The following is a 13,176-nucleotide window of genomic DNA, read 5'->3' as shown; positions in this document are numbered from 1 at the left end:
AATCTTATAGCTTATTTGAGTCAAATTCACACCATAACTTCAAGCAAAGTAGTTCAATTTACTCTTCTGCTTTTAACACTTACAGATGACTGCATTGATAAGGCCTTTGTGGTATGACAAAAAAATATTATTTTATCAGTCGAGAGGCAGCGCTGCGGTGTTAATTAATGGTGTTTGGGGTATTTTATCACATTCCTCTAAAAGAATTTCATGTGTGAAAAGCTTATTTGACCCAGGGTAATTTTATTAAATGCAAACCTTTCTTCAACAAGATAATCACTGGAGGATATAATCAAACAACTACAATGCAGTTCTGAGTAAAAGACTGACCGGAGTCTCAACCATTGTCAGTTTATTGAGTAAGTGCATTGTGGCCACTGTTTTCTTACTGAGGGCCCATGGCTGATGTGGTCAGGAAGCTGCATTTTGTCTGTTTCCATGAGTAGGGGACTGAGGCAGTGGCATAGCGGCCTTCAACTGCTGGAAGAATGTACCCAGTGTTGTATGGCACACAATCACAGTACACATATTGTTCATAGCAGATGCCGTAAAATATCCTAATTCTTAATTTATATGTGAGCAGGGTTGTTTTTGTGATGTTTTGCCTTAAAGCAGCATTATGGAGTTTTAGTCTGAAACAAGCAAGCTACCTACCGCGGAGGAAGCTGGACTGTTTCTATTATTATTATTTTTGTATGTGTATGTTTTATTCCTATTGTCCTATTCCGTTCATAAATCTTGCTGTTATTACACCTGAATTTCCCTAACGGGATTCATACAAGTTTATCAAATCTAATCAAAAACATGCAAAAACCTTCCAAACAACACCAACAACATGCTAACTGGCGTCAATTGGCGATATAGTTGACGATGTACTGTGAAGGCTTTTCTCACATATTCGCAGGGTCTTCTGACCCGAACCACATAACTATGTAATGCAAAGCCTGGATTAGCCTGGTAGAACTAGGCCCAAATTCACTTTATGGAGATCGTTTCAAGTCATTGCATCCCAGTGGGTGTAGACTTCAGGTTCATTTTCAAACCGTCGGACAAGCCTTTAAAGGCACAGTGTGTAGTTTAAGAGGCATCTACTGTATTTGTAGAAATGGAATATAGTATTCGTAATTATATTTCCATTAGTGTATAATTTACCTCTAACTATGAATCATTTTGCCTTCTTCCAAATTACGTTGATGCACCGCCATGTTTCTACAGTAGCCCAGAAAAGACAAACCAAATCCTTGGCTCGAGATAGGGCTTTTCTCGTTCACAGTCACTGTAGGTACTCGCACAGACTTGTAAAGGGATCAGTATTCAGCTGGCTGCAATTCAGCAACCTCACCACTAGATATCACTAGGAACTACACACTTTACCTTTAACCAAATGGCATTGACCACTATGGGATTGCTATATTTTCAGTGCAGGCTGATATATTTAATATAAACAAAAAAGCACCAAAAGGACTCTCAGACTTTTAGAAGCAAGATTCTCTGGTCTGATAAACCCAAGATCGTTTGGCCCTCAATTCTAAGCATAATTTTTGGAAGGAGCCCTGCGCTCCTCATCACCTGCCCAATACCATCCAAACGGTGAAGCATAGTGGTGGCAGCTTCATGCTGTGGGGATGTTTTTGAATGGCAGGGACCTAGCGACTTGACAGAATTAAGGGAAAGCTGAACAGCGCGAGGTACAGAGATATCCTCAAGGAAAACCTGGTTGAGAGATCTCAGGACCTCAGACTGGACTGAAGGTCTACCTTCCAACAGGACAATGGCCCTTAGCCCACAGGCAAGACAATTCAGTAGTGGCTTAGGAACAACTCTGTGAATGTCCTTTTGTGGCTGAACCATAGTCCTTACTTAAACCCAGCTGATTATCTCTGGAGATACCTGAAAATGGCTTTCCACTGACGGCCCTCATCCAACTTGACAGAGCTTGAGACGATCTGCAGAGAATGGCATAAATCCAGGTGTGCAAAGCTTGTCATACCCAAAATGGCTTAAGGCTGTAACAGCGAAGGCACTTCAACTGAGTAAAGGGTATGAATGCTTGTGTCAGTGTGACATTTCAGTTTTTCAATTTTGATAACTTGGCGAACATTTCTATCCATGTAAATGACAACAAGGTATCAAAGGATGAAAGACGAGACCCTTGCAACAATTACAATGTGTTGAGAAACTGTGATAATATTGCATTCCACGTTAAAGTAATTCTTTGACATTCTTTGTTTTTTTTAATTTTTTTATTTTTTTTTATCAAGATGATCATAGACATTTAACCATCATTCAGAACAGAACTTTGCCATTGGACAGAATACATATGATAAAGCAGTAATCAGCATTCTTTCGAGGCCACCAGACCATTCCCTGGTGATGATTACATTGAGCCTAATGACCATACATACAATACTGCTTCTTACTACAGTGGTCATTGTTATGATTGAGATCCCTATAGATAACAGAGAGATTTTGTTTGGTGTAATCCCAATGGTGAATCCAGATTGATGAAGCATATTTTGAGAATTTTAATTCTGATCTGAGAAATGTACCATAATTGCTAAGTAAAACTAAAACAACGCTATAATAAAAAATAACCTGTGTGTGTGTGTGTGTGTGTGTGTGTGTGTGTGTGTGTGTGTGTGTGTGTGTGTGTGTGTGTGTGTGTGTGTGTGTGTGTGTGTGAGAGGGTGAGAGTGAGTGAGAGAGAGAGTGAGAGAGAGAGTGAGAGAGAGAGTGAGAGAGTGAGAGAGTTAGAGAGTGAGAGAGTTAGAGAGTGAGAGAGAGAGAGAGAGAGAGAGAGAGAGAGAGAGTATACAAATGAAACTGACCATGTTTAATTTTGGAAGCTGACACTGAACGAAACTGAGGAAAAACACTGACCCTAACAGAATCCTACATCGCAAGAGAAGGGAAAAGATATTGTAAAAATGGCAATTAAAAACTGATGCTCCGGCAGCCCAACCTTGACATTACAGTAAATGTTTTGGCTTATCCGAGTGGTCTTAAGCGGGACCATTATATAGTTAAAACTGTTCCTTTCTGGTAGTTGTAGTATATTTTCTATAAGCATGTTTAATATCGATGCGTATAAAAACTACATTTCCCCCAACATGCCAATAAGCAATCCCACTCCTATTGGCTGGATGCTCCAGCCGCAGCCCCTGAGAATGAATGAAATTGAAATTGCTGGTATATTACATGTACAATACCGGGCATCTGCAGTCTTACATTGTATCATACTATATCAAAATGGCCACAGTGGTTCAAAACCCTCTGAAAACGTAAGTAAATGCATTTATTCTGGTTTATCACGGAAATGTGCGGAACTATGCTCTGCTCTTTAGTTTTCCTAAAATTGCATGAAATCCTTATAACAGAGTTGGAGGTGCCAATACGTGCACCATAGCCGGTAGCGTGAATGCACACACTGGAGGAATGGCTAAAAGTCTTGATTCGGCATCTTTATTTGGCATCTGGGTAGCATTTTCGGAGCGGTTGACATGCTGTACGGTTACAATTTCCTCTTTTTGGCACAACACAGCTTCTACTGTGCGATAAGGTCGAATGTTAAAGTGGCATTTACGTGACCCGGTGTCCCTTGTCAATAGCTACATTGATCTCTATGAACTTGCATGTTCGTAAATCGGGAGTTATTTTTCTTTTCTTTTTTTATATAGCGGGGTTCCGTCAGCTCCTTACCAACAGACAGAACGCCAGATATGGATTCGGCGCCAGTATAATACCTGTGCACGACGAAATTACGGAGTTAGAAACAATACAGCAAGCTCTCCAAACAGCTCCCGGCAATCGCCGGCTTTAGGCGTTAAATAACATTCACTTATTATTATTGCATTTGCTATTCTTACTGCCCGTCCAAGACGATTTCCACCGTACCCTTATAGCCTCATTCGCTCTGAAGTAGCCAAATTATAGCCTAATAACAGTAATGATGAAAATGCATCGGTATTTACTCCTCTGCAAATATGTAGTTATTGATACGGTTCATTTAAGAGTGCTTTATACCTATTCTTCGTTATGAGGACATATATGTACCGTAACCTCCCTCTTCACTACCAAATGAACGATGGACATTCTATCAAGTTTCCATACAATTCCTTTGTGCGGATTGACAAGAAATTGTACGCGTGTGGAACGCAGACGCCCGCACGGGCTGGCAGCCAAAAGGTGGCTTTGCGTCTGTCTGTCTCAGTACCGAGACCTTATCGAAGGGCATACTTTACTGCTTACCTCTACTAGGATATGTATACATCCATTTAAAAGCTGGACTGAGACTAGTTTTGCCATTTTACTCCTATCCGTCCCTTTGTGGTAACCATGTTGGCTAACCTACCTGTGCAGAGTTATGTGGACCGATGCAAAACTGCACCTCCTGTCACCGATCATTTTTAAGGCGACATTTCATGCAGTACTACTTCAAAACGTATCCGCACCTATTTTGTGTTATCTTAGCAAGTCAAACCATGGTAATAATCAAGGGTTTTTGACATTGATTGCATCGGCACGCACACGCTAACTGTGATGGTATTTAATGCAGCCTGAATTATTAAGTGATTTATAGACTCCAAACTGTCCGCCTCTTTAATATTCCGTTTCAGCCCACGAGACTTCAAACATTTTTCGCAAGACTGCTTTGTGTTACTTTCACGAGAGCTACCTTGGTATAGAAACACCGAGCCCTTAATAAGAGAATTTAATGCGAAATATGCAATTGTCTCTTTAGTAAACATTTGGTGAAGTGTTTCGCGAGTGGTCAGTTTTGTGATGTTTGATAAAGGCATATGTCTTTGAAGTCTCAGAATGGTTCTGAAGCTTTAGCCTCTCTCGGACCTCGCCAGGGAGAACCAAGTGTCCTCCTCATCTCTGTCGTGAAAGAGTGCATTATATTGACCCATTCATTGTCACTGAGTAACAGCACATTGTGAATCAGGATTATCTTGCATCAGGTCCATATGTTGTGAGTGGCAAACCTCTACATTATCTCCTGTGGTACAAGTTCACTGCTCGTCACCACTGTTTCACTGTTCACTGTCATACCCTGTGGCAGTGGATGGATTCAAGCACTGACCATGTTGACATGACAGTGGAAGGGTACCACAGACTGAAATTAACTGAAAAAAGAACAAAACACATGCATGTTTCCGTAATTGATGGTAACTATAGTTTGAGTTCAGATCTGAACATAAGTTGATTGGTTTTGTATAGTCCATTGATCTACTGCTCCAGTGGGGGTCCACATGGTGTCTGATTTCTTATTTCCTAAAATGACTTTGACACATCTTTAGAAAATTAGAGTGGTCTTCTGAGAATTCCTCATTTTTCCACTGGATTAGTCTTTCAAATCTTTGTCTCTTGTCCCCCCCTCTCTCCCTCTATTTCCCTTTGATGGGTGTCTCTTGCCCTCCCCCTCCAAATCGGGCCATTTGCCTAAACCTGACCACAATTCAATTCGAAGGATTCCATTGGCATGGATGGCATCACTGTGCTCTCATGGTTCTTTTTTTTTTGCCCTGCCTCCCAGCTGCATCCTCAAACATGACTTAAGACTTCTCTCTTCTCTTCACCCTGGTTCTCCTCTCTCCTCTCCTCTCTTTTCTTCCCCTGTTTTCCTCTTTTCATTTTCTGATTGCGCCCCTCCCTCTCCCCACCCCCCTTTCCCTCAATACTTTCTCTCTGTCAGTTGGTTGTGAGGGAGCTGCCGTATGCTGACTGTTCGGATAGTTATTCTGCCTTGCCTGGCTGATCTGAGGGAAATTAATTCTATATAATTCAGCATTGAGCCTCTGCTAAAGCAGCCCTGAACTGAATGCATTGGAGCCTGAACCCATTGCCTCATTTCTAGATTGTTCTCTCTCTCTCTCTCTCTCTCTCTCTGCCCTTTTTTAGGTTTGTTTGCATAACGGCTACAGCAATTCTGTAAGGACATTTTTCTTTTTCTCAGTCGGTCAGCTACTCTCTCTCTCTGTCTCTGCAACTTATAGATGCTCATTTGTTTCTCAAGGATAGCAGGAGAGAGAGAGAGAATAAAAGAAAGAGAGACACAGATAGGTATTTTTAGCTCTATGACCTATTTCTCCAAAGCTACCTAACCAACTGTCAGTCATAGCACTGTTGCTTGGGGATGTAACAGTGTATGGTGGCCGTCTGCACTTGTAGTTTGGTGGAGTTGGCGGTGAAGGCCAGAGAGGAGGCTGAGAGAGACTGAGAGGGCTAGACTCGGCTAGGTAGTTGCTAGGTGCACTAGGTGACATTTATGGAGAATAACCAGGAGGATGGATATCGACTGTGTTGTGTGTGTGTGTGTGTGTATTTATGTATTTATGTGGTGTGTGTGTGTGTGTGTGTGTGTGTGTGTGTGTGTGTGTGTGGGCATTTATGTATTTGTGTGTGTGTATGTCTGTGCAAGGGACAGCCAGGTAAAACATGTCTGTGTGTATGATCAAGACAGATAGTGTGTGTGTGTGTGTGTGTGTGTGTGTGTGTGTGTCTCCATGTGTGTAGGCTTAGGTGTGTGCAAAACACACATAGAGGTGCCTCTCAGATTCTCACGTTTCTCAGGATGTTGTGCAATGCATGTGGTACCTAAATTAGCAGGTGCGCTATCACACTGAGAGCTGAAGGATAAAGTGAAGGGTGAAGACAGACAAAAAGATAGAAAGAAAGAAAAACAGAAAGAATAGAAAGAAAGACAGTAGCATTTGCACTAGGCCTGTTCGATCAGGTCTACTGGGTGGAGGGTCTCTCTGAGCACATCAGTGCCTGGGCTGCTCGTACATGATACATGAATAAGTACATTCAGATTGCATTCTGCCGTGTCAAGACTCGGAGTGGATGTCATATGACTCGGGACTGGCCTGACACGGGCTTGGCGCCGTGCTTCGTTCCTCTAATGGCACACTCCGCAGTAACCTAGATAGTGTTCTCAAAGAAGCATTCGGGAGGAGAAATCTATTCCCGATGACATTGAGAAGAAGATGAGGTGAACGTTGTGGCAGACGGTTGACACTCCAAGCCCGCTCCACCCCATCCGTCTGTACAGTTTGCACCAGGCTTCAGTGTTTGCGTTTGTTATCTACGTATGCAAATGTGTCTCTTTTAAAGCTGGTGTGTGAGTGTGTGTGTGTGTGTGTGAGTAAGGCATGTGTGTGTGTGTATGGGTGAGTGGTGAATGGTGTGTGTGTGTGTGTGTGTACGTTAGTTCATTCTAGTCCACTCCCAAAGCCCAGTCAGTGCATGGTTGTGCGACTGTGATTGTGTTTTTGTCTGAGTGTTTACTCCAGTGCGACTGCTCTTGGTGCGTCGCTTCAGATCAATTGTAATTACCGCGCCATGCCTCCACACGGGGGATTGTTTTAGTGTTCTGTCTCAAAATGGCTGAAAGACATAAATTTCCAGGTGCTCTAATGAAAAAAAAAAAAAAAAAAACATTATTTGAAGTTATCTGTGCGAATGTGCACATTTTCAAGGCTGCACCTCTGTGCGTTGTATAGCCTGTAAGGGGGTAGATCATGTTTAATGTGACATGTTTGAACAGTTTGCATTCATAGGAATTTGTTTTGTTTGTAATGTGCCTGTGTGAGTGTGAGCGTATGTGTTTGTGCGTGGGTGTGTGTGTGCACGTGATTGCACGCGTATGTGTTTGTGAGTGTATGTGCTGTATGTACACTTATGTTTTTTCGTAATAACTTTGCAGAGCACCTGAAGGCATTTATTTAGTTTGTGTTGCGGTGTATCTGTGTGACTTATTTCCTTAGTGAAGCTATTTATATGTCTGTGGCACAGCATTTCTGCGTTCAGCTGTATGTCTGTTTGTTGTGCGTTTGTCTGTGTGTCCGTGTTTATTTCAGAGCTAGCTACTGTGTGTTTGTGTACTTTTGTTTTCCTGTCTATCTGTAGATGTTTGTGCACTACACTAGATGGTGCATTTCTGTTTCGTCTGAATGTGTGGATGTCTGTGTGGGTGTTTGTTTATACTTTCTGCCTGTTTGTTTTTTTGTTTGAGAGTCAGTGTTTTATTATTGATTTTTATTATGATGTATATTTGCAGTGCATTTGCCTGGTTTTTGTATTCTGTGGTTGCTGGGCTGTGCATGACAGTACTTTTATATTGTATATCTTGGAGGGGCACATGTGACCATGTGAGCGTGTGTAGGCTACTGTGTTTATGTCTGTATACTTGCCTGTTGTGTGCATTGACATGCATGTACTTACATGCTTACGTAAGACACACACACAAAGAGAGCACAGGATGCACCGGTATTGTTTGTTACTGTGCGTTCTTTTACAAAAATCTGTATGTATGTATATGTCAGTCTGTGTGCATATCTCTGTGTATGCTTTTATGGTGGGGCCTGTTTTAGATGTGCATGTCCTTTGTAGTTGTGCATGTGTGTGGCTGGGTATATGTCTGTTTTAATTGTGAATACTGTGTTTGCCTCTTTGTGTGAGATGTGTATGCTGCACTTGTCCCTGTGGATGTCTGTATGTGAGTTTGTGTGATCATGTATCATATGGAATGTATGGTGGTGTATATGCTGTTTGCTGTGTGTGTGTGTGTGTGTGTGTGTGTGTGTGTGTGTGTGTGTGTGTGAGTGTGTGCATGCTTGTGTGACTGCATATTCTGGACTTGTGTACGTGAGTTTCTGTATGTCTGTGGGTGTGTGATTGTGTGCATGTGTGTGTGTGGCCGTGTATGTGTGTGTTTTGGTGTGATTGTGTGAATGTGTGCGTGTGGCCACCAATGTGTGTGTGGTAGTGTGATTGTGTGTATGTGTGTTAGTGGCTATGTGTGTGTGTGATGTGATTGTGTGTATGTATGCATGTGGCCGTGTGTGTGTATGTGTGTGTGTGGTTGTGTGTGTGTGTGTCTGTGTATGTGTGTGTGTGATTGTGTGTATGTGTGTGTGTGGCTGTGTATGTGTGTGTGTGATTGTGTGTATGTGTGTGTGTGGCTGTGTGTGTGTGCGTGTGTGGCTGTGTGTGATGTGCCTGTGTGTCTGTGTGCAGTGGACCGTGCCTCTGGAGCAGTACTGCCGTGCGCAGTAGTCCAGTGCTGAATGCGGGTCCATCACATGAGATTTATGGCTCTTCCACTTTGGCTGTTATTACATAGATGGATCCTCTCCTCAATCCGGAGACATTATGAAAGTGCTGAAGGAAGAAATGTTCATCACTCTCCAGCCGGCCACACAACCTCCAGCTTCCCCCTACTAGAAATCCACAGGGCTGGAGTGAGACTTTGGGAATTCTGTATGCTGGCATATAACCTATTCCCTTTTCAAACTGAGGAGAGGAATTTTGGAATTATGTGTTTGTGCCCCAGTTCCATTCCATTCAAAACAGAGGCTTCCAAACGGACTCTACCCAGAGGCATGTTATCAGCAGATAGTGTGCGATTAGCAGAAGGTGTGAGGTATGAACAGTGTCTTGTGACTGTAGAAATGACAAAATTAGAAACAACTTGTTAGCAACCCAACTGTGGGTCAAGTCAAGTCACATTTATTTATATAACATTGTATAATCTAAAAACAACATGAGTTGTACCAAAGTGCTTTCCAGTTGAGGTTTATCAATAACCAATCAATCAAAAAAGAACAACAAATTAAATAGTAGATTAAAACAACTAAAAACATTGAAAATATTAAGAGTATAGGACATTAAAAGCTACAAAAGTGAAACGATAGATGAGCAAAAGCTTAAACTAATAAATAAAAGGAAAGGGTAAAGTTGAACAAAAGTAAGCAACATCTAAAACAACAGGATGGGTAACAGAAAACTATATATGAATAATTGACCTGAATTAAACCACCAAAGCAATAAGGAAAACGTGAACTTGACCGAACCATAGAGAAAACTCCAGACTGACTAAAACCACACATTAAAGCCTACAGAAGCCCTACAGAAAAGGGTGAAACATAATCCCTGCTGGATTTAGCTTTGCCCTACGAACTCTTCCATGTTGGCACTGCTCTACAAAAAGACTGTCATCAATTCTAAACAGAAGTCCTGGGAAGACTTAAGACAGAGGCTAGGCCATGAAGTGAGGCTATAGAAATGAAATCGTTACCATGGGATGTATTATGAGTTAAAGAGCACAGCCCCACCGCCCTTTTACTTTAAACCACCCTCCTGCTCCCCATTTCATCCACTGTAAAGTTCCCTGTATAGTGGTGTGTGTGTGTGTGTGTGTGTGTGTGTTCCCTGTATAGTCCCCTTCTCCTGTAGTGGGGCTTCACAGAGACAAGGACTGACAGTTACAGCACCCAGTTAAAGCCTCACTGTCCACCATGGTGCCACTATGCAGTAAGCTGTTTTTTTTGTTTTTTTTTGCGTTTTTTTTCTTCTGCTTTTCCCTCCTCCTACTCCTCCTCTCTCTTTGTGTGTGTGTGTCTTACGTAAGCATGTATGTACCTCTGGAGGAACATGCATCAGGACACCAGGGCCACACGCGCCCAGGGTTATGTCACGCCACATGCTGGCTTTCATCTGCCCAGGCTGAGCCAGCAAATCAGCCACCTGGAAGAGCACAAGTGGTTACAGTGGATGGAGGGGCTGGAGTTGACATGTTCCACTGCGTGTAGCTGGTGTATTGGTGCTGTATGCAGTGGCTTAGGTAGTCAAGTGACTTTAATCACTTTTGTGATGAGATGGGTGAGAGGCTATTATATATCAGATATGGTTACCAGAAAGTATATTCACACAAGATATTGTATAACACCTCCATTCTAACAGTTACAGTTTACTGTTCCGGTAATGCCTTTGGTTTGAAACCAGGGCCTCCTGTAGTCAGTTCCATTTTATCCCGTGGCTGCAAGTGTGAGTTCTGAAGAGATTGTTATCTGGTCTAGATATAGTGTTCGATCCCTGGAATGAATGTAGCAAGGAGGATGTACTTGGACAGAACTCAGTGCCTTACAATAGGGAATTCAAAATTGACCAGATAATTAGATTTTTTTGGTTCCTATTCTGATTATTCTGAGGACTGTGCAGATTATGTTTCAGCACATTCTGGTGAAATGAAATCAGAACCTGTGCATAGCCATGTGTTTTACCTTTGTTGTTAGATTTGGAGAAATTTTAGTGATATTATAATGAAACAAAAAAGCTCTTGAGCGTGCAGCCAGGCCTTTTGCTGTTGCTAATGTTGCTGTGTACAGACAGACAGTGTGTACAGATGTAAGGTGTGCATGATCTTGGCACATAGCATGTGGCAGTATTAAGCATGGTGAGTACAGCTGAGCCCAGAGAGTCTCTACGATGTTGGATTGAGCTTATATTGTGGCCTGATATGTAGCTGTTGTCACACAGAGTGCCTAGGAGATGACTGAGGAAGTGAAACTTTTGTCATCTTTAGAGGGTCTTACTGGGGCACCATACAGCTTTGTGTTATTGTTGCTGCCGTTACTTAGATGCTGCAAAAACATTGTACCAACATCATGTCCCCATCGAGTGTAGCACATAGGGCTCACTGCTAGCCTGTTTGTATCTGTGTGTGTGTGTTTGTGGGTTGGTCGCAACGTCTGGATGGGACTAGCTTCCCGGGGCCGGCCCTCAGTGACCTAGCTTTGGAGGAAGCACAGGGGAAAAGCTGTTACATGTCTGTAGAGAGAACGAGAGAGAGAGAGATGAAAAAGAAAGCTAGATAAATCATTTGACTGGGTACTGAGAAAGAGGGTAGGAGCAGGGAGCGCAGGGGAGCGGGGTGGCGGGTGGTGAGGGGGGGGGGGAGAGAAGGGCAGGACAGGCTGGGGAGGAGGGGTTGGAGTGAGAGATGGAGAAAGGGGAGGGTAGCCTGGGTAAGGGTGATATTGCATACTGTAATCTACAGACAGACACGCTGGGGGATGGGTGCACAGATTTCCTCTCCCGCCAAGCCTGAGCTCACTGAATAAGCCCCAGCCCGGGCTCCTGGCAGTGTGGGCACGCGGGATGAGGAGGGTGCTCTGGCACCATGCCAGGCTTATTTCAAACTAATACTCCTCAATACTCCTCCCTGTGATGATCATTTACCTGTGGATGGATGGGCTTGTCAGGACCGCACGCATCTGTGCAAATGTGTTGATCATTAAGGTGTCTAATAGACTTTGGAATTTGGACACACAAACCAATGGCCTCAGTCTCACTTTTGATAGTGTTTTTCCATAGATAGAGAGAGATTGAAAGACAGCAGTTAATCGATTGTTTTCATTCTAGAGGATCGCCCTGGCTCTGTATACCTGATGGATAGTGACTATAACGGTATTCAAATGTTAATGATCTTTTTTCAGCAAATATGTCACAATGAATTTTCTACATTGTTGACAGTAAAAATTCTCATAATGAATGTGCAAGGTTTGTGTAATTAATTTCAGTGCAAACACTATCCCTCGTTTCACAGTATTAGCCTCACTTTGCCTCTAGAGGGAGCTCTGCTTCCTCACAGTAAAGTGTTTATTTTTTTTTAATTGTTGCTAATTGGAGCACAGGTAGTACATGGTTCAAATAGTTGGTAACGAAACAAACAAACAGAGTAAAAAGAGAAAAAAGAAGCAGCCAGAACGGCCAGAATGCCAAGCAGAGCCAAAGGCACACGTGCTGGCTCAGACGCCGTTGTCCATCTGCGCTCCAGGCTCCTCACCTTGCCCTGTTAATGTGCTCCCTTATTGCCCAAGAAATTGGGTTAGGAGAGAGGCAAGGTGGTGCCGGGGGTGGTGGTGCTGCCTCAGAGAGGCTGTGTCTGTGTGCCTGTCTTGGAGAAAGTCGTGCAGCTCCCTGTTCCATGGCCTCAGCATCCCTCTCTCCCTCCTTCCATCTCGCCCTCCCTCCCTCCCTCTCTCTCTCTCTCTCTCTCTCTCTCAGTGCCTGAGCTCTTTTGTTTTTGGCTAGCTGTTTTTTCTCTCCTGTTTGTCTTGGTTTGCCTCAGTTTTCTGTGGGTTTTTTGAGGTGGGAGAAAAAGGCAGAGGCTGCTCCAGGCTTTCTTTGTCTTCTTCTCTGCTTCTGACTTATATTTTTTGTTTGTGTGTTTCCAAAAATGTGGTTGTGTGTGTGTGTGAGAGAGAGAGAGAGAGTGTGTGTGTGTGTGTGTGTGTGCGGGCGTTAATATATTGTGGTGGCTCTCTGTAAATATGTAATCTTGTTGAAAAGGAGTGTGTGTGTGTGTGTGTGTGTGTGTGTGTGTGT

At 43.0% G+C, this 13,176-nt stretch overlaps 1 protein-coding gene across 2 annotated transcripts in view; it reads left to right on the top strand.

Moving 5' to 3' along the window:
• Positions 1–3,171: 3,171 nt before the first annotated feature.
• dpf1 (double PHD fingers 1) overlaps positions 3,172–13,176 on the top strand; it is a gene marked incomplete at both ends in the record, with an annotated part of 40,122 nt that continues 30,117 nt past the window's right edge. The window contains one exon of one of the 2 annotated variants that reach the window (XM_080844428.1): positions 3,172–3,281. In XM_080844428.1, coding sequence (XP_080700554.1) covers positions 3,172–3,281 — 110 coding nt within the window. The remainder of the gene's footprint in view (positions 3,282–13,176) is intronic. The other variant, XM_080844429.1, reaches the window with a different exon arrangement.

Source organism: Sprattus sprattus, assembly GCF_963457725.1.
Source record: "Sprattus sprattus genome assembly, chromosome: 9".
NCBI classification, from domain to species: domain Eukaryota; kingdom Metazoa; phylum Chordata; class Actinopteri; order Clupeiformes; family Clupeidae; genus Sprattus; species Sprattus sprattus.
Note: the sequence above shows the minus strand (reverse complement) of the source record. Positions and strands in the feature narration are given on the sequence as shown.